Here is a 27,948-nt window from a genome sequence, read left to right on the forward strand (position 1 = left end):
GAAACAGTTTGCTAGTTTAGTTTGAATTATAAGGTACAAGAAAGCAATGAACATATTTTTCTTCAAAAAAATCTATAATTATTACCTTTAGTTACTGCCCCTCCCTCTTCCTCCAAGCTAGTCAGTCTTACAATAACTGAAAAGGAAGACCCAATAGAAAAGAGTCAAGAATGTCACATATGTAGTCACTTTTTTGGGCCTCATTTATAAACTAATGAGTAGGTTGGCTCCAAGGATCCTTTTAGCTCTAAATCTAGAACCTTAATTATTTAATGATTAGTATTAAGCTCACCACAGTTTCTCCTTCCGTTTATCTTCCAGACCCTATTCTGCAGTTCAAAATTAACAGATCGTAAGAAAGTGGTCACTAGGTTTACTTTGTCAAACTGTGACACAGAATGAAGAATGAGTCTTTAAAAGAAGCCACGTAGATCTTTAGGGAGCAAGGTGCTGAGAAGCCATCAGAACTTTTCAGTTTACCTGAGAGGATGACCTTAAACTACCTTTTGCTGTAAATTTATTACTAAAATACCATGACTTTATTACCTGCTGTGAATATTTTTTAAAAGGCCAATTATCAATTTGATTTGGAAGACCTATTCTGATGCTTATTGTCTAACCTGTTCACACTGTTATTAATAAAAAGAGAGAAAAGGGAGGGAGAGATTTCCGAGTGAGCTCTCGGCTGCGCACTCGGACCCCTGGCGGAGCTTCTCAGAGGTCGATCCATCTTCACAGCTCTTCTGCTTCATCAAGTGCCACACACGGCATTTCTGAAGGGAAGTGCTTTTGGGGACGGGTAATATCCAAGTTCAGATGTTATCTAGTGAATCCTGATTTACCACATGTCAAAGCCTAACACTCAGTTTTGACATAATTAAGTAGAACTCACTAAAGAAACCCGTTATCATAATTAAAAGGCTCAGTGAATTTTACCCTAACACCTGCTTAAAGGAAGGCCTTATAAACCAAAATGGGTAATTGCTTCCTCAAGATCCTAGGTGATAATTTAAAAATAGAATGAGGCATACAAAAGTACGAAACTTTTGTTGGTTCTTAGCCTTGCCTTAGTTGGGGAGGAACATCAGGCTGAGTGATTTCTGAGGAGGAGGCAGATACGGAAAGTGGACCATTTTTTAAAACTCTGGAAGAATGTCATAGACAGTAATTGCGGTGCTTTCTGAAGGCCAGTCACAACTTTGCTGGAAACAAACAGAAAGGCTCTCGGCCCCCGAGGCCAACCTCGTAACTGTGTAGTTCTGGGATCCGCAGTCTGGCTCTAACAGTGGAAACTGAGAGAACATCCCTCCCGTCCTTATCTGACACCCAGCCATTCTGCTCAACTGGGGCTTCTTAATGGTCAGTTATTAAGTATATTAGTGATTCATGTAGCTCAGAGTGACATACATAAAATGACAAGGGCACCAGCAAGTAAGTGATGATCACTCCCAGCAGTAAGGCCCCCTTCTGTCTCTGCTGAACAACAGCCTGCGTTGCTTAAATAACAGACTCTTCAACACTGTAAATATATTTGGTTATTTTTAAAAACCAGGAACAAAGAAAAGAGGCACAGAAACTGCAATTTTTAAATTTCTGAGGTGTCAAACAACTTTTACTACTGATTTACAGCTTCACGAATTCTCAGGTTTAGAGAAAGCCATTCTAAACCTGAAATATGTTTTTAAATGAGTATCACTATTTCCTAGTTGTCCGTGTCACAGGTTCTTATCCTCTATTTGTATAGGTTGACTATACCTTAATTTTAGTTGACGTTAAATTTTCCTTGCAGTTGATGAAAAAAAACTAGCAAAGATAGAAGTAACTAATATTATGAATACAAGAAAACCCCAAGATCAAGTGCCCTGTGACAAAAGCTAAATTTTGGTATGAATGACTGGCAGCTGGTTTCTGTCTTCCGGCCAGGCCCACTCTTAAATGGGGGCGCTAACATTCTTACTTTCTGTGGAGGGACGGAATGACAAACAGGAGGCCCGAAGGTGGGTACTTGTGTCCCCGTATCCTCCCAGCTCAGTCTCCCTGGATCGGGCTGGAAAGAGACACCACTAATTGTAAGATTTCCAAAACAGCTGCTGCTCACCAGAAGCTCCAGCCAACTCCAAGACCCAGCGTGGTCCCCATGGATACGGAAGTGGGGGGAAGCTGCCACTAGGCAGCATTAGGCAGGACACGGAGTGGCCCAGCAGGAACTCTCACTGCAGCAGGCATCCACCTGCCCAGGGCCCCTGGTCAGCTTCACAACAAGGCAACCCTGAATTTTCCACGGTGACATTTGGGGACCCCACTTAATTGTTTTATGGTGTGGCTTCACTGCATCACTTCTCCCAGTTAAGACTTGACGTTCACACTTGTCAATGGCCATCTCCACATTCCCCTTGGTTCTGAGCTCTGGTCTTTCCCCCATATCCACTTCTGCTCTGAATAGTAACTTCTGGGCATAGCTGTCAAGATTTAGAAAATCTATTTTTTTTCGAAGAGACAGGGACCATGATAAAAGACAGCCAACACTTTGTGGAACACACGGATGAAGTTGGAGGAACAACAGAAGTATAGTACTCACATTTACCATAAAAAGCGTCCGTGTGCTCCCACACTATCTAATAGCATCGCTTTTTTTTCAGAGTCACTTATAAAAAGAATTCACTGCACTGTACCACAGTTAGGTATCTGATCCAGGACTAATTTTTAAACAGGAGCCCAACTTACCCGGACAAGTGCGTCATCTATGATATGGTCACGACGGACTTTGAGTCTCAAATACGGATTCAACTGCTGCCCTTGAACTAAGCTGTAGAGAACAGTGATCCTTCGTTCACTGTACATGCGAATTCTATTGTCATAATACAATCCCAAATTCTTTGTGACAGCATTCAATATAAAGGGACATGTCATAAAAGAGAATTTGTTCTCTGTTTCTACTTTGAAAAAAGTGTAATCTTTATCCATCTCGAGGACGTCATTCAGCGGCTCGTTGATGAACTCTTCGAAAGGGACGAGTGGTTTGCGACAGTCCAGCGTCTTCACGCCGAGCTCGGTCTCGAGCGGGTCCACCCGGGGGCCCTTCTTGTTCCTCCTCTCCTCCCCCAGCAGCTCCTGAAGGGTTAGCTCGCTGGACTCGGGGATGGGCTCCTCGTCGTCGTCCTCGTTGTGGCTGGTGTCCACGTCCCCACCTACCACGTTTGCATAGTAAACCATCTTCAAGCACTTGGAGGCCGCGACAATGGCGTCGTCATCATTCACCAGGTTTCTCTCGTTCACTAGGTTCCGGTTGTTAAATTCATTGCTTATGACCTTGTACGTAATAAGCTGCTGAAACGTCTCCATCATCCTCCGAATCTGGTCTGCACTGTATTTAGACCACAGTCGGATCAGTTTTCCTTGGGCTGCAAGGGGGAGCTTACTCATCGCTTTGCAAAATAGCGGCAAAGCCATTTCCAGGTATTCAGGGCTGTGGAGGTTCCTGTTCTCCATCACGATGATGAATAAATTCAGATAATTAGGGTCTCGGGAGTACACGTTGTGATACGTCAAGTCACATTCCACGTTGGGCGACAGGTAGACCAGTGCATTGAGAAACGCAGTTTCTATCTTTTCATTGGCGAGCAGCCGGGTGTAGACCCTTCTGATGGACTCGATGTCCACAGACACGTCATCAGGGCCCAGTTTTTGCGAGTTATCGCCCTGTGAGCCGTCACTCATCCTGGAGGAGGACGCTTCGGAGCCCTCCTCCATGGCGGCGGCCGCGGCAGAGCACGCGGCCTTCTCCTTCTCATCTTCGTCTTTGTCTTCGTCCTTTCCCTGGAGAGACTTCAGCTCCTCCTTGGTGTGCTGCTTGACTTTCCGGAAGCTCTGCACCAACGCCTCGGCGCTGGAAAACACTCTCCCGATGACACGGATCAAAGGGGAGTAATCCTCCCTCTCTCGGCACACCTCAAGGATCTCATAGACCAGCTCTTCTGTTAGGTAAGTCACATCTAGAAAAGGAGAGGGAAAAGGGAACATCGATTTCCATCATGTATGTACGTTTACTTTATTAACGAGTACTAGTGATAAGAGCCAAATATTGTGCATTCAATACCATTTATGATTCACAATTCTCTTGAAAAAGTATCTTAATACTTATATTCAACACAAAACATTATGCATACCTACCTGTTTTTTAATGAATCACTAACAACACGACCTCACCCACTCTTTTCCCTTCTTTCAATAACATAGCTTTTACTGAGCTCGCATGCTTTTCAGGGTCAGTGTACATTAACGTGCATCTTTAGTTGTAAAGACGAACCAAGACACTACACCCCTGACAACCTGGCTTTAGAGCAGAAACGCTATTTATCTGAGAGGTTTCTTGCTCATCTCACTAGTCTCTTCTCAAGACCAAGGAGGCAAGGATTTAAGAAAGGTTCCTTCAGCACCCACTTTGGGAAACAGCTCGTGTCCTTCATTTCTAAGTATTAAAACCAAACTACTTCCATTCGAGCCTTCCTTTTAGTTGTTTCCAGGCGGACATTCTTGAGAAGTAACAGGCCGTTCCCTCTCCTAAGCTCTAAAGGTGGCAGGCACTGATCCCTGCACCCCGGAATCAGGTTGGACTGAACCTCACAGTGACAGGAAATGGAACAGGGTGGGGAGAAGGTGACACAGGAGCAGACGAGTGCGGCGGGCCACTAGGCAGTCACCGAAATCTGTCCCTCTCCTTCTTGGGCGCGGAGCCGGAGCGCATTTCCCAGCCTTTTGAGACACGTGCTGCCTTCAGGCCTCCGGTTCTCCTGGGGTGGGGGATGAAGCTCCCCAGGGGCGCTGAGAGCCGGTGCTGAAGAGGACAGCGCCTCTGGCGGCACTCGATTCAGCGGCACTCATCAATTTAAACTTGATTCAATGTCACTGAAAGCTTTGGTGGTATTCTCTAACTTACTGTCCTACTCACAAAGCATCCTCTTTTAAAATACCTCCGGCAGGCTGAGCCCTGTCAAGTCATTCAGACACTTGCTACGTTGTTACTGATACTGTTACGTTCACTGAGGGAAAGAAAGCTTGGAGCTGAGGATTACAAAAGAAAAAGAAGCTTTAATAATTTGAAACACAGGACCATGTAGAAAAAGCAAGGCTTAGCTGAAGACTCACTGACGGGACGATGCTTGGCAGTGCCTGGGGGAGGTGCGCAGGGCACGGAAGAATGCACTGGCAGGAAAAGGGAACCATTTCTTAGGAAGCTATGAACACTCTGTCTTGCCTTCAGAAAGAGGCCACCCCTTCCTCTTTCTGCTTCTCTCACAGCGTAGCGCTGGCTTTCCCTGCGCATGGCAGACCATTTAACCAGCTATTCCATAATTTAAATAGACTCCACGGCCTATTTAGGAGATTAGCTACCACTTAACACATTTGTCCTAGTGGAAAATGTTTAAAAATTCTAATCTATCCATTAACGTAGGGGCTTTGGGAGTATAATCTGCTTCTAATTAGAAACCACTGCAACAGTAAAATACAGTTAAATAACTGACTCAATTATTAGTTCTGTCTTTTACCACAATGAAAAAATCTGTCCCACTACTGGGGATGCCAAAAGAATGTATACAAGTAGATGCTTTGGTCAGCATCGTTTAGGCAGTAGTTTGCCGTCATCAGAAGTGCCTGGGGCCGGCCGAGTGGCGCGATGGTTAAGAGCTCGCTTGGGATGCCGGAGGGCCCCGGTTCGGATCCCACATATGAGGGCCAGTGACACTGCCCTCCACAGCTAACATGCTGAACAACAGCTCAACCTGGAGCTGGGCTGCCATGAGTCGCCGGCGACGGCGTGGGCTGCACTCCCTGTGGCGGTGGGTTGCCGTGGGCTGCCGTGTGTAGCCAGCAGCCAGCGTGAGCAGCCAGCGTGAGCGGCCAGCAGCCGCAGTGAGCGGCCATCCAGAAGCCGGCGACTGATCTGCCTCGCCAGGGAAGAGCGCAATGATGGTGCCAACTTGGGCCAGTGGAGCAACATCCTCCACAACTAGACTGAAGAACAAAACGACAGCAACTTGTCTGTTCCCCTTCCCCCAATTCCCCAGCACTGTTCCCATCCCCCCAATTCCCCAATAAAAATCTTTAAACAAAACAAAACAAACCCCTCCATGTTATCTAAATCTCCAATCTGATTTTCACTCAAAAATTCTCAATCAAGAATAGCACATCTTACCCTTAAAGTCGTCTCTTGCTCCAAGCCCTTCCTTCTTGTTCATCTTGCTGTCAGAGCAGGTGTTGTTGGCGGCACCTTTCGAGTTTTCCAGGTAAGCGGAGCTCGCTCCTTTCTTGGAGGGATGAGGATCACAGAGTTTTGCATTAATCTTATAAAGCTCCAGGGCTTTAATAGCCGCCGCATTGTTATCCATACGACGGAAAGATGGACAGGACGCACAGAACTCATTCGTGCAGGCCTCATTTCCACAGCCCTCAGTTAACTGGTGGTAGTAGCGTTCTATTAGATGCTTTGCAGCTGCTCGCTTCCTGTACCAAACATTCAAACAGTAGGCAAGTGATTAGTACAGCTCTCAGGGTGAGGCCTCGCAGGTCGTCAGCACGGCGGACGTTAGTCAAGCACCCAACTCATCAACTTGCACATTAAGACGAGATGCAGCAACTGGAGAGCTACTCACACAAGGTTTTTTCAACTAGTGAACTATTTCACAAATACTTCCTAAGATACTATGATAAATATCAGGGCTTATCAAAATCACTATTTTAACAGATCATACTTTCCTTTGCTTAAAAAAATGGGGGAAAAAGCTTCTTTGATGGTAAATGTAGTTAAATTGTTTCAGGTAACAGGTGAAAAATCACAAGGTTTATGGCCCAGAGTTTTAGTAGGTTATCACTTTAAAAGTTAACATTAAGAAAAGCAGAGTCTATTTAAAGTATCAATCCAGCTTTCCTTAATATAATCACCGTCTTGTTTTAACAGTTTGTAAATACTTGATTTATAGTTAACACAGAACTATCTGCAACAAGACATGTCCCCCTATCCCCAATTATCTACCATATAGGGCATTTAGAAATAAATTTATCAATGAAATATCTAATGCTGTGTTATCATACAACCTTGACCCTAAAACGTATTAAACTTCCTCGTTAATCTCAGGTCATAGGAACATGAAATAGTTTAAGTTCCCTTAGGGCAAAATCTTATATTTCTCTCAATTTGTGAATGTATATAGAATGCTGTGTCATGGTTGTCCCAGGGGAGCCACCAATGGCACTGAGGAAGGGAACTGCATATTTCACCAAGTAAGAAGTTGGCTACATTAGCTCTGTGGTTTACTCCACGCTAAAAACGATGCTTCTACACTCTGAGGGTATGAGATGGCCGCAATCCAAGCGGACTCGTCCACTGGATCTAAAGAAGCCATTCAGAGGTATTCCTGTTGGTGCCGGGTTCACATGCATAGTAACAAAAACCACAAATGATCAAAACTTGGGGGGGGAGGATCATTTACCTAATTTAATTCTCAAAAAGTTCCTACAGTTATCTTACTACTATGGAGGACTAAATGGTAAATGGCATTAGAGTTCGCCCTGTGTTAACTGTGACATACAGCTTGTTGATCATGAAAAACCGAAGAACTAACAACAAGGCACAGCAGCAGTAGATAAGAGACATGTTAGTAAGTCCAATTTTTCCTCAAAAGTAGGACGTTTTCGCTAAACTATCAATGTAACAAAAAGTAATAATTCAAACACATTCTATTCATCCTGGTTCTTCTATTTTTTCAACTGTTCCATGCAAAGTCACCATTCATTGCATGCAAACAGAGAAAAAAGAAAATCCCCCAAACACTTAAAAACTGCACGAACACAACTTAAGCGATATTTCATATGTAGCTATAAACAATTGTGAAAATTAAAGATTATTAATTTTATTAAATTTTATTAAAGATTAAAATTAAAGATTATTAATAATTTAATTATTAATTATTAAAGATTGATGTGTCAGTATGCAAGTATAAAGTGACAGCATGTAGAGAGAAATCCGGGCTCTAGGAGATACACACCATACCGGCACCCTTCAGTAAGAACAGGGACTAATGCCATCTCCTCCCCAAGTGCATGGCCTGACCCAGGGAGAAGGGGACGGCTGTGTGTTTCCTTTCTGGAGGAAAGCTGAGCATGTGTCAAAACTCTTCAAGACGAAGCAGAGAATGAACCATGAGAATGAGTGCCCCACTTGTGGGAAATCACTAGCTAATTCTGCAAAAATGTGTTGCTTCTATGAAATCTGGAAAAAAAAAAACCAGCTAGCCCAATAATAGCTGATTACTTAAATGATTACCATCCACACAATGGAATAAAAACTGCCAGGATCTCAGTTTGGCGAGGGCCAATGTTCCTCCTACACCCACCGCCTGACAAGTCGGTTACAAAGTGGTGAAGCTGCTTTTATTTCAAGTGCCAATAGCATTTTCTCTGACGTAACTGAATGGGTATTTTAAATTCTCGTTTTGCTTCTAATTTATTTTTTTCTGTAATAAACATGCTACTTGCATATTAAAATTAATAAGTATAAAGGGGGAAATGTTAGTGGCTTAAAACTTCATATACATGAGTTAAATGGCCTTCAGTTACTAAATTAGCCATATGATTATTTAAAGATTAAAGATCAAAAATCAAAAATCAAAACACACTCTAGCTATTTTTCTAATAAGAACAGCAGGTTTTGTCCTAAAAAAGCCCCCAAAACTAATCATATGATGCCTAAAGGAGTGTGAACTGTAAAAATGGGACACGATTGAAGAATCAGAGGGTAAGTGACAGCCGCTGTCACTTAAAAGGCCTTGAAGTTGGGAGTATGTCCACCAATAATGACAGTTTGGTAAATAACTCGTACAAGGTTAATCTCTGTCCAGTATGAGTGGCCAAATCATAGCCCATGGGCCAAATCTAGCCTGTCACCTATTTTTTTATAGCCTGCAAGCTAAAGATGGTTTTTACCATTTCAAATGGTTGAAAAAGTCAGAAAAAGGGTATTTTGTAATATGGAAAAATTACATGAAATTCAAATTTCAGTGTCTATAATGTCTCGTTAGAACACAGCCATGTTCATTCATTGACAGACTGTCTACGGCTGGTTTCATACCATAACTGACATGGTATGGCCTACAAAGCCCAAAATAAATACCACCTGGCCCTTTCCAGAAGCATTTCCCAACTCTTAATTTAGAGCCTGCTCTCTGCCCTACAGTGACACTTCCATCTGGTCACATGGCCTCCTCACTTTCTTTCCCCTCAGCAAATCCATGCAGTAATATGTAGACCTTTCCCCTAATACAGTTAAAGAAAAAAGGGAAGAAAGAGAAGAAAAGAAGAGGAAGGAAAAAGAGATAGAAAAAAGCAAAGGACTGGGTTTGGTGACACCTTATTTGCCACTCATAACCAAACTCCCAGCAACAGGGCTGTGGCACTACCCACAACTTCCTTGCACCTTGCTGGCTTTTCTTACTGTCTAAAAATCAAAGTAAGTTCATTTTCTATTCTTACCGAGTCAGCAATGAAGATCAAATGAAACCTTCTACTGTGAGAGCTTTCCAAGTTGAGGCAGACACTTAAAAATACTTCCAGCCTTTAAAACAGACAATCCTTCCATCTACTCATTTTATTTCTATGACTGATTTAGTGATGCAGTCCTACAAATAAATGTTCTGTGGAATAAATCATATGCGGAGGGCCAGAGATACTCTAGAAAATGTGACGAAATCTCTTTAAAAATGGTTTCACGTTAGGGGGAACTGTACTGATGTCAACAATTAACTTTGAAATGCATAAAAAAAGATGGCTAGAAGAGTGGATATGCGATAAAGCAATGTAACTATTAATGGTAGAATCTAGAGTAGGCATATGCTGTCAATCGTAAAATTCTTTCAACTTTGCTGCATGTTTGAAGTTTTCAAAATAAAACATTGGGGGGAAACACTGTTACCATACTGCAACCTTTCAGAGAGCAGGTCAACTGGCAGAGAAAATGAAGAGTTTCAGCCATCTGTGGCAGAGAAAAGAAAACCAGTGTACGTGTCATCAATGGCACCAATACCTTTGTTGCCTTTAAATCCATTTTGGAACACTCCAGTACTTAACAACAAACAAACAAACCCAACAAACCCCTATAATAACAATAATGGTGGGAAAAAAACACTTGTAAGCTGACCATAACTACGCAGAGCAACTGAACTTACCCATCAGGGGGACAAATCCTAGGAAACATGTTTAATGTTCCCAAGCTGAGGGCCAAACACTGAGGTCAGAGCCACTGAAATGACTGCCAACAATACAGGAGGCAGAAGGGGGAAAAGCCTGAACTGAATTGAACAGGCAGCTGGAAAGTCAGCAATGAATACGAGAACGAAGATGATGCCATAAAAACAGTAACCGTCAGAAAGGGAAGATGTGTCAGTGAGCCCTGGGCAAACAAGATGCGAATCAGAATTAAAAACAATAGAACATAAAAGAAGAAGTAACTGGGACATGCAACATAACTAATGCTGGATAAAGTATAGAATAATAAAAGATAAAAAGGCAAAGATCAAAAAGAACATGTGATTATGGAAGTAGTGACTTTAACTGAAGATGAAGTCAAATGAAGCTGGGGGGCATCAAGGAGCCCGAGATAAAACAGCGAGAGCCCCAGGCCTGTGCAACAGTCATAAAGCTAATAAACACCACTGACTGGTTTCTCAAAGGAAGTGGAATGTCTCTTTGTTCCTTCTAGGATGTCGCCTTTGTCAACACTCCACCACTCTCCCAAAGCTGTATTTAGTGAAAAAATTTGGGAAGAGTAAACAGTGGTAGCCTACACAGTATTTGCCCTTATAGAAACAGAGCTGACAAAAGACATCTGTGACATAGTTCAGGTTTAAGGTTGGGTCTGTTACAGTGAAATTGAGAGATTATTAGATTACTTAAATATTGAATCTACAATTATGAACTCATTATTACCATGATCCAACCAACAAGTCATTAACTACAGAATAAGATGGAGGTTACATGGAAAAAATTTAAATATAAATCAGTATTTTTTACCGTTAGAAACACATTTAACATAACAATAACCCCTAATTATTAATCTATTGATCTTTATAATCTCAGTGCCTAGAGTGCTTGTTATATAGTAAACACCAAGTAAAATTGTAGAACTACATGTTTATATAAAACCATTCACTGTTTTAAAAATCCTGTTTTTTAGAAGTGTCATTTTACAGTAAAATTACAATAAACAAAAACCAAAATATAGCCATCCGCTCCTTCCAATTAAGATCCTAAAGGGAGGAGCACAAAAATGCATGTTGGTGTTTGTAGCACGCCTTCAATTCTGTGATAATCATGGAAAGTGGTCTTTGATGTTTTCTTCTGATTCAAAGAGAATCAAGATAAAAAAGTTTATTTCTTGACTAATTATATACTGGAGTGTCTACCATGGACGAGGCAATACGCTGTCGACTCCGTGATAAAGATCTGGCTGACTTGGTATTTTGCATTCGCGATATATGGATCACTCTTATAAAATAATCTTTGTCAGGGGGTTAGGGAGCTGAGGAAACGCTGGGGTTGTTAGAAAGCGTAATAAACTTTATAAAGACTGTTGGGAAACCCCTAGAGTCCTCCAGTGTGAAGGTGAGGACAACCGTAAGACTGACCTTTGAACTTATACTAAAAATTATTTAATGTACATCAAAGTTAGCTTTGTATGGTGATAGATGACCCTGCAGGCATCTTCTTTCTACCAAATTCATTGTAAAATTACTACATTTATCTGAACAAAGGTAAAAAGCTAACCGGGAGTGTCATCAGCAAAACAGGAAGAAAACTAAGCCTCCGAACTCACTTCCCCACAGAAACACTGACTTAAATATGGTCTAAAACCCTTTATGAGACCTCAAGAAGCCAGTTAGAAAGTTGTAGTACCCCAGGCAAATTCAAAGCCCAAATCAGCTTCAAGCCCTCCCCAAGCTGGCACAATTTACAATCACGATGAAAAGCCCAACTCCCAGCTTCACCTGTGGGAACAAAGAGAGGCGCAAATGATGTCCAATATTCTAGGTTTTTTTGGGGGGGGGGGGGGGGGTGGAGAGGACTGCCCAAGGGACTAGTTTCCGTGTTGCCTGACTCAGAGAACTGATGGACCCAGCATACACTGAATGCCTTGAGGGCTACAGAGTACAAAAGATGGTTTCCAGACTTGTTGCACCACCAGAGACCCTACAGTACCACAGACACTGGAGAGAGCAAAGAATTATAAGCTCTTAAGGAAACCAACAAACCTCTTCTTGGTAAATTACAAGCAAAGTCCAGAGAAGACACACCCATTAAGAGGCTTTAGAGGTATCATGGATCTCTAGTCAGGCTAAATGGTGAAGGCCTTCCCTTCTATGAAGCCAGTCCATAAAGATGGGGAGAAGCGGCTGTTTTTTCAAATGCAAAACACACACACACACATACACACATACACATACACACACACACACACAAACCACCACCAACAAAACACACAAAGCACATAAAAAAAAGGGAATCACAGCCCAATCAAAGGAACAAAGTAAAGCTGCTATAAACTGACCTTAAAGAAAAACATAGCTATGAATTATCTCTCCAAAAAATTCAACATATTTGCCTTAAGAACATTCATTGTGCTACAAGAGCACACAAAGAGACAACCAGATGAAATCATGATGCATGAACAAAATGAGAATATCAACAAAAAGAAAATATAAAAAAAGAACGAAATGGTGAAGAATGCAATAACTGAATTGAAAAATTCATGAGAGGACATCAACAGCACACTTGATCAAGCAGAATGAGGAATCAATGAACTCAAAGGTGGGTCATTTGAAATTGAGCCAGAGGAAAAAAAGGAAAAAGTGAAGAAAGCCTAAGGGGCTTATGGGATACTATCAAACCAACTAATACATGCATGAAGGGAATCCCAGGAGAAGAGAGAATGGGGCAGACAGCTCATTTGAAGAAATAATGGCCAAACACTCGCCAGATCTGAGAAAGAAAATGGAAATCTAATTTTAAGGCACAAAGGACTCCAAGCTAGAATTGGGCCTCCAAAAAGACTCACACTAAGACGCATTATAATCACACTGTCAAGTCAAAGACAAAGAGACTAGTCATGTACTTCTACCATCAGAAGACTGTATCAGCAGGTTTCTCAGCAGAAACCTTGAAGGCCAGAAAAAAGTGGGATGATATATTCAAAGTACGGAAAAAACAAAACAAAACCTGCCAACCATAACACTTTATCTGGCAAAACCATCCTTCAAAAATGGAGGAGACATACAGACCTCGTAGGGTAAATAAAAGCTGAGACAGCACCACCACCAGGCCTGCGTTACAAGAAATGCAAAAAGGAATCCTTCACCTTGAAACCAAAGGACGGCAGACAACAACGCAAAAGATTAAAAAAAACATAAAGCTCTCTGGTAAAGGTAAATATATGTAGACAAATACAGAATCCTGTAATACTGTAATAGTGACAAGTAAATCACTTTTAAACAGGTACAGATTTAAAAGATAAAAACATTTGAAAAACTATGTTAGGGCCGGCCGAGTGGCGCGATGGGTAAGAACTGGCTTGGGATGCCAGAGGGCCCCGGTTCGGATCCCACATATGAGGGCCAGTGACACTGCCCTCTACAGCTAAGATGCTGAACAACAGCTCAACCTGGAGCTGGGCTGCCATGAGTCGCTGGGGACGGCGTAGGCTGCAGCCCCTGTGGCAGTGGGTTGCCATGGGCTACCGTGTGTAGCCAGCAGCCAGCGTGAGCGGCCAGCAGCCGCAGTGAGCGGCCGTCCGGAAGCCGGCGACTGATGTGCCTCGCCCGGGAAGAGCAATGATGGTGCCAACTTGGGCCAGTGAAGCAGCGTCCTCCACAACTAGATTGAAGACCAAAAGGACAGCAACTTGTCTGTTCCCCTTCCCCAATTCCCCAGCGCTGTTTCCATCCCCCCAATTCCCCAATAAAAATCTTAAAAAAAAAGAAAAAAGAAAAAAGAAAAACTATGTTAATGGATACAAAACATGGATGTAATTTGTGTCATCAATAACATAAAGGGAGGAGAGATATAAAGGAGCAGTCTTTTTGTATGCAATTGAAAGTTATCAGTTTAAATCAGATCATTACAACTGTAAGATGTTTTAGGTAATCCCCAAGGTACCCACAAAGAAAGTGCCCAGGGAAGATGCACAAAAGTGAGAAAGAAATCAAAGCATGTCTCTACAGAAAAAAATCAATGAAACACAAATGAAGACATCACAGAGGAAAAGATGGGAAAAAATTACTACAAGACACACAAAACACAATGAACAAAATGGCAATAAACTGTTAAACCCTTCCCCTATCAGTAATTACTTTAAATGTAAATGGATTAAACTCCCATATCAAAAGACATCAAGTGGCTGCTAAAAACAACAACCCAACTACAGTCAGGCACTCCATAGCCATGTATTAGTCTACGAGGGATGCATCTATAGCTATAGTCCCGTACGGTTCATGTGGAGCTGAGTATTTCCTATCTCCTGGTAGCAGAGCCATCAGAACGCCGTAGTGCAACACAGGGATGTGGGAATTATTACACTAGGAATTTAAAACAACTATGATTAACATATGATTAAATAATATAGGCTCTAAGTGATAAAGTGGACAGCATGCAAGAACTGATGAGCAATGTAAGCAGAGAGATGAGTCTCTTTTTGGAAAGAGCCAAGAAAGGCTAGAGTTTAAAAACATTGTACCAGAAATGAAAAATGTCTTGATGGGCTGAATACTGGACTAGAAACAACGGAGGAAAGTCTCTGAACATGAAAATATATCAACAGAAACTTACCAAACTGAAAAGCGGAGAACAAAGACTGACAAAACACAACAGAGTACCCATGGACTGTGGGACAACTACAAAAAGTGACAAACACATAATGAGAATACCGAGAGGAGAAGTGAGAAAGGAGCAGAATATCTGAAACAGTGGTAGTTGAGGATGTCCCCAAATTAATTATCAGGCACCAAACCATAGACCCAGGAAGCTCAGAAAACAACAAACAGGATAGTGCAAAAAAACAAACTACACCTAGGCATTTCATACTCAAACTACAAATAATCAAAAATAAAGAAAAATGGTGAAAGAAGCCACAGGAGGAAAATACCTTACCTACAGAACAAAAACAAGAATTACATCTGACTTCTCAGACACTTCCCAAGCACCGAGAGAGTAGAAAGAAATATGTAAAGCATTGAGAAAAAAAATGACACCAACCTAGAATTCTATACCCTGTGACTTTATTCTTCAAGAGTGAAGGAAAAATAAAGACTCTCACACACAAATAAAAATTGAGGGAATCTGGTGCCAGTAGACCTAACCTTGCAAGAAAATATTTAAAATTCTTTAGAGAGAAGGAAAATGATATAGATCAGGAACTCAAATCCACATAAAGGAAGGAAGACCAGTGAAGAAGGAATAAGTGAAAGTAAGATAAATACTTATATTTTTCTGAATCTTAATTGATCTAATATACGTTTGTTCAAAACAATAATACTAACAATGTATTGGCTATGCATACTCTTTGTGTGTGTGTGTGTGTGTGTGTGTGTGTGTGTGTGTGTGTGTATATATATATATATGTATATGTTTATATGTGAAAGTAAATTGAACGACAGCAATGACACCAGGGCAAGAAGAAGGAACCAGGATTATTTTGTTATAAGGTCTCCACTCCCTCTGATGTGATCTAGTGTTACTTGAAAGTTAACTAGATTAGATGTAAATGCAAATTGCAAACTCTAGGACAACCATTAAGTAAAGTAAAAATGAAGGATAACTAATAGGCTAAAAAAGGAGAGAAAATGAAATCATATAATGTGCTCAAGTAAAACCACAAAGGCAGAAAAAGTGTAGAAGACAACAACAGGAACAAACATAGAAAACAGTAACAAACATATTACCTATTAACCCAACTATATCAACATTACTTTAAACATCAATGGTCTGAATGCACCAATTAAAAGAGAGATTGTCAGAGTGGATCAAAAACAAGACCCAACTATAGGTTGTCTACACTTTAAAAATAACACATACAAATTAAAAGTAAATTGAGAAAAAATATACCATGATAATAGCATGTTTATGAATAACATGAGTCAAAAAAGAAATTTCAAGAGAAACTAAAAAATATTTTGAACTAAATAAAAATGAAAACACAACTTATCAAAATGTGTGGGATGTGGTGAAAGCAGTGCTTAGAAAATTTATAATTCTGAGTATTAAAAAAGATCTCAAATCAGTCATCTAAGCTCCCACCTTAGTAAATCAGAAAAAGAGCAAATTAAATCCACAGCAGAAGAAAAGAAATAATAAAAATTAAGAGAAATCAATGCAACTGAAGAAAGGAAATTCACAAAAATCAAAAGCTGGTTCTTTGAAAAGCTCAGTAAAGCTGGTAACTCTCTAGTCAGGCTAGGGGACTGGCACAGTGACTGCAATGTTTGTGTGCATGAGCTATTCCAACACTAGTCCCCATGACTTGACTTCCTCGAGGGACCTTTGCTCCTCTATTTCAATCACTTAGGCATATTATACACCCAACCTCTGATCATTATCACCTATCCTTACAAGAGTTTCACTTACACTAAGCCATCATCTCTGACCTCTCAGGCTTTTTGTAATCAAGCCAACACCTTTTCTGGCACCTTTCCAATCGTGGCCACGGCCAACAACATATAAATTCCACTACTCCAGAGTTAAGATCCTGCACACACGCCACTAGTGGTTGTGTCCTCGCTGCTTTAATACCCAACCCTGAAATACCATGCTCCTTCTGGCTACTAAGGAAAAGTCCTAACTCCAAGTAGGATAAGGTCTCTACCCTCAACTGGCCACTTAGCAGCATGAGATCCTTGAAAATATCTGATCCACTTTACCCATTCCACCCAGCAGCTTTCCAAGTTTTCAGCATTCCCAAATCCCCTAACCAAATCCTGTGTCCCACAAAACCGTATTAAAAAATGTTTCTTACAAAGTTATAGAACTATAAAATCACCTCAGTCCCATTAAAATGACTATAAAAAAAAACAACAAAAAAAAACACGCCAGATAATTACAAGTGTTGACAAGAACGTGGATAACCCTTGTGCACCACTGGTTGTATTGTAAAATGGTGTGGCCACTGGGGAAAACAGTATGGGGTTCCTCGAAAAATTACATGCAGAATTTACCATACGATCCAGCAATCGCACTTCTGGGCGTACACTCAAAGAATTGAAAGCAAGGTCCCAAAGATACATTTGTACACCCATGTTCATGGCTGCATTATTTACAAGTTAAAACATGGAGGCAACCCAAGTGTCTGTCAATGGATGAATGAATACTCAAAATGTGTTATACATACACAGTGTTATTCAGCTTTAAAAAAGAAGGAAATGAACCTTGAGAACACTGTGCTGAGTGAAATAAGCCAGTCACAAAAGGGCAGATACTGTGTGATTCCACTTCTATGAGCCAGAATAATCAAAATCACAGCCAGGAAGTACAATGGTGGTTGCCAGGGACTGGAGGGTGAGTGGGGGACCTACTCTTTAACAGGCATGGTTTCAGATTTGCAAGATGAAGAGCTGCAAAGGTGACTGGCAATAGTTGTACGACATGATGTACTCAACACCAATGAAATGCCACCAATAAATATGGTAAATTTTATGTGCATTTTGCCACAAAAAAAAAAAAAAAGAAAAAAAAAAGGTTACATGGACGTGTAAATTTGAGAAATACGTCTTCCAGTCCCTTCTTGGAGGCACATCAGCATTTAGTTGAGAAGGATCTCAACTATTTTCAGTAAAGATAACCTGCATTTAAGTCAGCATTTCCCAAACTGATTTGACAATCGAACCCTTTTTTCAAGAAGCACCTGGTAGTATCATCTCAAAAGGGGCAGAAGCAGGGGTGTAGCAGGCCTAAACTCATTTACTGAGAACACTGAGCTCAGGCACGAATGACCTTGACTTCCCCATTGTCACCTACAAGCACATTCAACATCACACTTCCATCTTCACCTCCTTCTTCTCGTTTCCAAAGATGGGGGTCTTTGTTTTTATTCAAGAGCAATTCCTGCGCCTGTATCCCTCATTCTAACCCTTACTGCCGCAGAAATTACTGCCTCCCCTTAACTTCTCACAACTGGTTACTGAAGTCTTACCGGTTTCGCTTTCTATATATTTTCCGTAACCCCAGAAACTGTCCCCGAGGTCGTTCTCTCGCACTGCCCTTGTTACAGCTCTCCCAGACGGAAGGGCCAGGCCTGGCCACCCACTACCATCGCTTCCCTTCAATCCTGTCTGTCTGCTGCCGAGTTACTAAAAAGATATGGCCGACAAGGTTACTCCCGCCTCCCGAATACCTGTGAGGGACAGACCCAGGCCTTCACACAGCATGCAGGGCCCTGGGCCTTTCTCTAGAGCCTCAGCTCCTCCATGTCCTGCCTGCAGTCAGTCTATGGCGTAAAGAACCTCACCTGTCCCCGATACTCACTGTGCTGCTCTAACTTGACTCATGCTTTTGCCAGCACAAACCTGCCCACGCTCCCAGCTACCTCCCTCCAGTCACACTCCTGGCCACCCAGCTTCCCTGCAAGCCTGAGCACCCTGGTCCCCGTCTGTGTTCCCACGGCATCCGGCCACCCTCTGCCAATGACTGAAATGCTGGGCTTCCATGTCCTTCCCCGAGTAGACTGATAATGTCTATAGATTAGGAACTAATCCTGATGCATCTTTGTAGCCACAACAAGGCACGGATGCCTCACACACAGCGGGCACATAGTAAATGACTGTTCACCGGAACTCTTACCCCATCTCTCTATTTCCCCACAACTGCCAGGTGAGCAAACAGACAGAAGAATCCAGGAGTATGCGATTATCTACAGAGAAGTAGAAATCTAGTGACATGTTACCAAGGTTTAGAGGTATTTATTTGGTAGGAAAAATAGTAGCTATATTCCTATTTCCCAATTTATTTTTTAAAACATTACTCTTTTAACTGAAAATTATTTTCAAATAATATGATACCATTTAAAGCAATCTAGGGCAACTTAAAAGACATCACAGCCTCAGCCAAGTGGCACTTACATTCGGCTAGCTTCAATGTCGTCAGACTGAGGTTCTCCTGGTGATCTGCAAAATGCAATGGAGGAAAGTTAAGCAAAATATTCCATATTCCAAAAGGGGGCAGATGTTATTTGGGAAGACAAATTTGAAAACAAGGCTTAATCATCAACAGTTTTAAAAGTAATTAAAGATTTCAACACGAGAAAAAAGTGGTCAGATCAGATTGCCATTAAACACATTTATTATAAGGGCTTGACTAACACACACAAAAAAAACTCAGTGCATTTTTGTTAAGGAAACTATAAACACTACATTTAGATTCCAACACACCAACCACTATAATTAATCATAACTACTTACAAAGTCAAATGTTTATAGTAAAAACATACAACTTTGAAACTTTTTACAGCCAAGTATTGGGTACCACAGTAACAAAGGTATTTACTGCTATTCACAGTCCCAAACTTTAGATTAGGGGTCAGCAAACTACTGCCTGGGATGACAAACCCAGGCCTGGCTTGGCTGCCACTTCTCAATGAAGTTTTATTGGAACACAGCCACACTCATCCACTTCCAAGGGCGGGGCTGAGAAACTGACAGAGACATAAGGCGTGTAAACGTAAAATATTTATTATCTGGCCCTTTACGAAAAAGTCTGCCTGCTTCTGCTCTGGATAATTCAAATTTAAACCTAACAGCCTTAGTGAATTTTGAAACACATGAGTCAGAGTTAACATTCTGATCATGATTATCTTGGTTCAATGATGCAATTAACTTTCCCTGAAAATACACTGGCAGGATGTACTACCTGTCAAAAGTGTACCATCCTGTGGCATTAAATTTTTGCTGTGGATAACCGTGAATTAGCATCAGTTATAAATAGCTGCCAGTTACTTCCTATCATTTTTTAATGTACTGCTGCAATGTTGTGGAAAAAGAATTCAAAATTCTAAGACACTAAGGAGTCTTTTTTTTTTTTTTCATTTTGGGGCATGACCCGATTTTGCCTCTCCTTAAATTAATTCCTGTTACCCTATTCACTTTTATAAACGGCATCGGCCAATGTATATTAAGGTGAATCAACATAATACTGATTTCTAACACTTTCAAATTCTCAAAATAAAGTAAAATATGTTTTAGAGGTCCAAAGCTAAATTTTCAAAATGACATTACAAGAACTTGATTTGTGAATTTATCACTGACTTGAGAATTCAAATTTTGAACACCTTCAACAAGAATCTTAAAATTAAAGCCACCAGCAAAAAAAAAAAAAATCCACATTTCTTAGCTTTTAAAAAACTAACTTCTTTATCAGACTTTCAAAATTATCCCTCACTGCAGTTCAGAGTCCTAAAACAAAAACAAACAAAAAAAGACTCCAGTAACTCAAATATTTATTTTAGATCTTCTTTGCAGTATATTTACATTTTCAATCTTGCACAAAATTATATTAGAATTAAAGATTGGGGCATGTTGGAGGTGGCAGTGACTTGGCAGTGACACAAATCCAAAAATCTCACTCCACCCTCTCCCCCAGGGATCAAGCAAATCACCTCTGTGACACACCTGGTCTCCAGCAGCCTTGTGGGTAAGTACCCCAAGATTGCTTCCAAACTTGTATCTGTCAGACAGAAGAACTAACAACTGGTGATAACCCCATGTACCAGCTGACTCATTTGTGAAAGTGCGACCCTCCAGCATCAGGTGGCATACTGTAAGGAGGCAGAGCAGGCTTGCAAAACAAAAAATAAACCTGCTGGCACTAAGGGAAGAGAGGCAGATTAGAAGCTTTCAAACATGTAGGCAGCAAAACTTTCAAAATTCACAGGGAAAGAGAAAGAGGGAGAAAAATGAGGACACAATGACAAGAAAATTGAAAATTGAAACACTACTGCAAGAAGGTCAGACACAAGCAAGACGGCAGCCGAGTCCCAGTCTGAGAAGCACAGGACGGAGCTGCTGCGAAGTTCTGAGATTCAGGAAGGGACAGAGGTTAGACACACCATCCAATGATAACTACATTCTAGTTTCCAATTTCTGTTCCCTAAACAAGAGAATATGTAATTAGCATCAAAACGTCACCAAACTACAGCAAACACACTAGATTATCATTTAATATTAACATATTGAAGCGAGCTCCTAAAAGCCACTACAGTCAAACCAAGTCATTTAAACTGACTCAGTCTAAAAGGACCAAAGACTAAAAACAGATTAAAAGATTATCACCCTAAAACAGACCTATCCGGGTCTTAACATGGTTTTAGCACAAGTTATTTTTACTCAAAAGGGAAATTGATTTTAATCAAGAGAAAAGTGAATCAAACAGAACTAGCAGAAACACTTTTCCTGCGGAGAGTAATACCAGTACATATCTGAAGAAACTTCTAGTCCTCCTGCTTGTAGTTCATTTCTATAATATTGTAAACAATTTACCAAAACACACTGAGCATTCCAAACACTCAAAACTACGCGGCAGCTAAGATGCAGCAAGTTTCCCAGCTTTGCTTTGGCCCCTAAAGTGTCTTTACTCTTTACTGTCAGGTTTGGGGAAGCAAGGATCCAGCAGAAAACGCTCGTAATTTTACCAAATTCAGGAGAGATAATCAAAGGAAACAGACACAGAAACTACACTTTATCAGAGTAACAAATCAGAAACAAGATTTTTAAACAATAAGCAGATAACATGAGAAAATAAAAAGGAAATCTTGGAAGAATCTCAATTTCAGGTCTTGATTTCGATGGCGGAAATGTGATCACAAACATCCACTAATCTGACCGCTGCAGCGTGAGCTAGAAAAGCCACGTGGAGGCTCGCCTCCAACTCTACTGGAGCAGCTCCCCGCCTGCAAGCCACTCATCACCTCCACGTAGCTCTCTGGGGCAGGAAAGTACACTGTAGTCATTCAAGTTGTAAAAACTTGTGGAAGTGTTTCATGAAAACTCTCACCACACATTTTTCGTACTTTTTATCATGTCCATAAAATGTTTACTCAAGTCTTTTGAGAAATATTTCCCTTTATTCATATGGATGGGTCTGGGGGAAAAACATGAAATAACCGAGAAAGGTGAGCAATGGAGAAGCCGGCACGCTTGTTAGCAGCACTCCTACAACTACATCCCGTCACGTGTCAGGGCACGCACTTGACGGCCTTGTCAAGGCCGTGAAATAACATCAAAAATTACCTTTTACAAGCTGTGGCCATTCGTTGACATCAGGGTGATCACAGCTTTGAGTCACTGATTAAAAACAGGTGTCACACCAGTCTAGCTGCTACCTTGATCTGAGCGTAGATTTAATAACTCTAATAAATTAAACAAATCTTTCGTTAGAACGCTTTAATATACAAACCCGATTCACTGTTCAAAAAATAATCTTCAAAGCTTCAAATTAGCTGTCAGTGCAATAAATGTTCACTAGAAGAGGAACTATGGAAATGCTTTCAAGGACTATTTCCCAGCATTCTTTTTCTTAAATGATCTCTTCCCTTGAGAAAAGTGGTTAACAGCCTCACGTACTCCCATGGAGTGTTACAGTTTACAAAGCACTTTGGTCAACAGCATCTTGTTGGAGTCTCATGACAGACAGCTTAGGCTCTACCTAATCTGAGCAGATGTCATTGTAAGAATTAAAAAAATAAACAAGCAGCCTCGGAGTGATTAACTTACTTGCCCAAGATTCTAGAATTAGTGGTGAAGTCAGGACTAACCCAGATGTACTACTGACTTTCTATCCGTGGTTAGAGTTTTCTGATTTGTTTAGTTTTGCTATACAAAGTTTCACAATTTAAACATATATAAATGAGTAAAGATATACAATATGGATTAAGACCCCACAATTGTGGCAATATTTAAATGGGACTAACAGTCACTGGGTTGGCCAGGTAGCCGAATGCTTAATGGAATAGTTACGTGTGTACACACACACACGTGTACACAAACACACGTACACACACACACACACACACACACACACACACACACACACACCAAAGTCTAGTCCCACTCATTCTATTCTTTAAGTAGTTAATCTAACATCAGCCAAAACTTTCATGACAACGTGCTCTCTTTCTCAGCCATCAATCCACTAATATTCACTTTCATGAAAGAATGTCAAAACAGGAGTGCAGCCCCTCCTCCCTCACCTAGGACCTCCTGGTCCTCTCCTTCTTGGCCTTAGCTGACCTTTCCTGATTGTCACTGTTCACATTTATCAGGCATCCTAATCACACTGTAGTTCTGGAAAGACAGACATCTGGAATATCCCAGCATCAAGAGCTCATGGTGCAACTAGTTCTTCCCCTGATGACTTCCCCACTCAACCATACACCCAGGCCAAATCTGAAAAGCGAACTAAGGGAAGCTGAGAAAATGATGAAACAAGACTCTTGATAGTATCACCTTCGAAGTGACAACAGACAACCATGGAAGGTGTTTACCAGTGTGGATCCAGAATCCAGCAAGTTATCTGAGGCCCAAGAGAAGGTTCAAATAGGAATGCTTGAGCCCCAAATGCCCCTGGCAGCCTATGAACTTGGGCCTCAAATTCAGACAAGGGTGAGGGGTTAGCCTAAGCGTACCTAAAAGTGACTTCAGGGGACTCCAATAAATGGGACATATCATCCCTGGAAGAAATCATTCAATTCCCCCGATTTTCCTATCAAAATCACATGTCTCCTAATAAGAACCTACTGTAGAACATTCCTGAGGCCACATGGGGAAGAGGCAATAGAGCCCCCGAAATGAACAATGTTCCCTCTCTTGGGTTCTCGTAAGACTAACAGTGTATATGGACAGAAGATCCAAATAAGTCCAACCGTCCAACCCTGTAAACACAAAATTGAGGAAGTCGAAATACAAAATACCTCTTAATTGACTAACTGACTGAGGTGAGTTCACTCATTGAAGAGCTACACGCAATTTGAGAATTTCTGAGTCAAGTTCTCCCATCTAGCCCCCTTTTTCTTGAGGTTCAGTGCTCAACAGGGCACAGACAGGCCACAGCCAGTCTGGCTTGGAGTCCGTCTGGTCACTTACTAGATGGGAAATCTTGGGCAAGTTACTTAACCTCTCTGAGCCTCAGTTTCCTCACAGCTAAAACTGAGGTAATAGCTAGCAGTAACTATTGGGTTGTCGGAAAAGTCACGACGTATTTTTTTCTATGTTTTTCGTTGCAAAAATGTGTCATGACTTTTATGTGAACCCAGTATTTCTCGGGACTGTCATGAGGATGAAGAAACCAGCACGTAAATTGTTCAGGACAGTGCCTGGCACATAGTAGGAGCTCAACAAACGGGAGCTATTATGATAACTCACAGCCTAATGCCACGCCTGCCTCCTCAGTCGGCCTCTACACATCTTACTTCTCACAGCACAATGGCCTCCTCTAAATTCTTTCCAAGTCCCACTCGGGGTCCTCAGACAGGCTACCTGGTAGGCTGCTTTACAAACGGCAGGCACCCAAGTTTGCTGAACACATTTGTAATTATTCTAACTGTGGTATTAAGATGTACATGCAATTTTGAATTCCAAAAAGTAAAACAGAAACATACCATAATTCGCCAAACTTCTGAGGAGCTGGTGAATTCTAAAATCAGGATCTTACAGAGTTTTGACCTAAAATATAAAACAGCTCACTCAATTCTTCTTATACAGACAACTGGATACACTTTCAAAGAAAATGTTTTCTAAAATCATTATAAAAGTAAATTCATCTTGGTAATATTTATGAATACCCAAAAACATACACGTTACGAGACAGGCCACCTGGAGGGAGCCTGGCAGGCCACGTCCGCCATCCTTGGTGCTGGGTGGCCTGTGTGCTCTTAGCTGACACAGCCACCTTCCCACCTTCACCCAGAGCTCAGCACTTGCCACCTCTTTCCTCTTACCTCCCTCCCAAAGGGCTGAAATACATGGAAACTGTTTGACCACATGCCTCCAATTCCTCCTTCCACTTTGGATTAAATTCCACATGATAGGCGTGTGCCACGTTAGGTACACATCCAGGCATCTATCTGTCCACTACTTGCCTTGGGCAGCTCTTCTGACCTGTGAGTCTCACGGGTCAGGCTGTTATGAGAACTAGAGACAATGTTTTAAAAACTACGTAAAACAATGCTGCCTGGAACATAGTAGGACCTCAAAATATGGTAGCAATTATTATTTCTTAAATCAAACATTTAATATAGCCATCAAAACTTGACTCTTACAAAAAATCATTCTGAACTTAAAGCATGCACCCAAATTCCTAACTCATCTGTATGCATCAGGGCATTTCTCAGTGGAACAGGAACTGGGGTCTATTTCCTTTTATTACAGATGAGGAAACCAAGTCCCTGAGAACCCCACCCAGTGTCCTACAGGTTGATGATAGAAAATAAACACACCGCATATATAGCAGACCCTTCAACAAGGGTTTGAACTGCACGGGTCCACTTAGATGTGGATTGTTTTCAATAAATACTGTAATTGCATTTTCTCTTCCTTATGATTTCAATAACATTTTCTTTCCTCCAGCTTACTTTATTGGAAGAATAAAGGATGTAAAACATATACAAAATACATGATGTTTGACTGTTATCAGTAAGGCTTCCTTCTGGTCAACAGGACACTATTCCTCATTCAGGGCCACTCTCCATGTTTCCACCACCAGTCCCTTCTCTTAACCTCAATGGCATCCATTGCCACTGCACTCTTCTCTTATTGGGTTGTCGGAAAAGTCATGACGCATTTTTGCAACGAAAAACAGAGAAAAAATACATCATGACTTTTCCGACAACCCAATATATTTGTCAGTGCCTCTAGTTGTCAGCGCCTGATTGATGGCAGGGCTCATCTTTCCCACATTTTAATTTTTATAGTAATGAGGACTATGTTTTCTTGACACACCCCCTCTCTACAAAAAAATAAATAAATCAGGGTCCATGGCCTGACAAAGGATTTGGAGCTAATTTCAAATGGCATTTACGTATGAACAAACAACAGTATCATTTCTTCCCAAATGGACACAAATTTAGTCCAATGCCAATTTCACAAAAGTTTATTTCGAAGACCAAAAAAGTAAGGATAACCAAGAAAATTTCATTTTCTAATAGAATAGTATCTCTCCCAAGCAGTTTGTTCTACTAGGGATTAAAGCACCGAGTTTTAATCTAAACAGTCAACTCAGTACAAGTCCTTCAGAAAACTCTTGACAGTATCTACTCAAACTAAACGTATGCATACCCCACAACTCAAAAATTCTACTCCTGTGTTAACATCGGAAAGAAGTACATATGTTCACTACAAGACTTTTATTAGTGAAATGTTCAGAGTAAGAATATTCTTAGCAGCCCCAAACCAAAAATGACTAAAATGCCACCAACAGCAGAATGACTAAACTGTGGTATATTCCTAAAGCAGAATATGACATAGCAACTGACAATGTTGATAGATCTCAAAAATATGTTGAGAGAAAAATATGTTGCAGGAGAGACTCCTCTAACATATCCAGTGTGAAAACAGTAAACCCAATCTATGCTTCTCAAGTCAGGACAGTGGTAGCTCGTGGGGGAAGACAGGCAGTGAAAAACGAGAGGAAATGAGTGACACAGCAGCAGGGGCTTCCGAGGACCTGCTGACGCTGTGTCTCGCTCAGTGTGCAAGTTCAACAAGCTATGTGAACGCTCGAAGTGCTCTTCTGTATATACATATGCTATATTTCAATCAAACGTTTATTTTTAAAAACTCAGTATGGTATGAGCATTAGATAAATAGATAAGTGGAAAAGAAAGTTTACGTCCAGAGAAAGATCCAAAAGTGTACAACGGGGGCCGGCCGAGTGGCGCAATGGTTAAGAACTCGCTTGGGATGCCAGAGGGCCCCGGTTCGGATCCCACATATGAGGGCCAGTGACACTGCCCTCCACAGCTAAGATGCTGAACAACAGCTCAACCTGGAGCTGGGCTGCCATGAGTCGCCGGCGACGGCGTGGGCTGCAGTCCCTGTGGCAGTGGATTGCCATGGGCTACCGTGTGTGGCCAGCAGCCAGCGTGAGCGGCCAGCAGCCGCAGTGAGCGGCCGTCCAGAAGCCGGCGACTGATATGCCTCGCCAGAGAAGAGCGCAATGATGGTGCCGACTTGGGCCAGTGAAGCAACATCCTCCACAACTAGATTGAAGAACAAAACGACAGCAACTTGTCTGTTCCCCTTTCCCCAATTCCCCAGCACTGTTCCCATGCCCCCAATTCCCCAATAAAAATCTTTAAAAAACAAAAAAAAACACTCCATCAATCAAGATTAAAAAAAAAAAAAACATTAAAAAAAAAAGTGTACAACGGGTGCTTCTTGTCAAAAGCAAGAAAACTGGACAACACATGTGAGATGGCTGTTTTCAGACGCTGGCTGTCATGTCAGGCAGCGCAGGACTGGGACCCATGAGAGACGCAGCAGCAATGAGGGGAGCCCCCAGTGCCCGATTCCCGCCTGGAGGCACTTTCCAACCTGTGGTCAGTGGAGTGGGGACCCAATAAGAGGACAGCAGTCTCACCAAGGTGAGAAGCTAGACGGCAGAGCTGAGGAGGCGGAATCTGTAAGACAGTGAGCGTGCCAACGAGGAGGGGAACATGCAGAGAAAGACTGCAGGAAGCTGAGGAAAGGGGAGTGTGACCCGGAATCCTCCCAGCCAGAGAGAGAGAATGCACGGATACTCAGCCGAGTACTAAGAAGGACCAAATCCCGTAGGAGCCACTAGCCTTGAAGTCGTCTTCTCTCAACACACCCTAAAACAGCCGTGAAGGGGTCACGCTGAGCACAACCGACTTAGCTGGCAGCCAAAACAAAG

General features: G+C 41.6%; 1 protein-coding gene across 7 annotated transcripts in view; it reads right to left on the reverse strand.

Annotated features, from left to right (window-relative positions):
- Positions 1 to 27,948, reverse strand: part of UBE3A (ubiquitin protein ligase E3A) — a 68,925-nt gene that overhangs the window by 28,998 nt on the left and 11,979 nt on the right. For 3 of the 7 annotated variants that reach the window (XM_019667740.1, XM_019667746.1, XM_019667745.1), the window contains exons 2-6: positions 24,677 to 24,740; positions 22,311 to 22,429; positions 19,149 to 19,193; positions 6,194 to 6,501; positions 2,725 to 3,992 (exon numbers count right to left, since the gene is read on the reverse strand). In XM_019667740.1, coding sequence (XP_019523285.1) covers positions 2,725 to 3,992; positions 6,194 to 6,501; positions 19,149 to 19,193; positions 22,311 to 22,330 — 1,641 coding nt within the window. In that variant the 5' untranslated portion in view covers positions 22,331 to 22,429; positions 24,677 to 24,740. Of the gene's footprint in view, positions 1 to 2,724; positions 3,993 to 6,193; positions 6,502 to 19,148; positions 19,194 to 20,693; positions 20,890 to 22,310; positions 22,430 to 24,676; positions 24,741 to 27,948 lie in introns of all 7 variants that reach the window. The other 4 variants (XM_019667742.1, XM_019667741.1, XM_019667743.1 and 1 more) reach the window with 4 other exon arrangements.

The sequence above is a fragment of the Hipposideros armiger genome, unplaced genomic scaffold (genome assembly GCF_001890085.2).
Source record: "Hipposideros armiger isolate ML-2016 unplaced genomic scaffold, ASM189008v1 scaffold_504, whole genome shotgun sequence".
Taxonomy (NCBI): domain Eukaryota; kingdom Metazoa; phylum Chordata; class Mammalia; order Chiroptera; family Hipposideridae; genus Hipposideros; species Hipposideros armiger.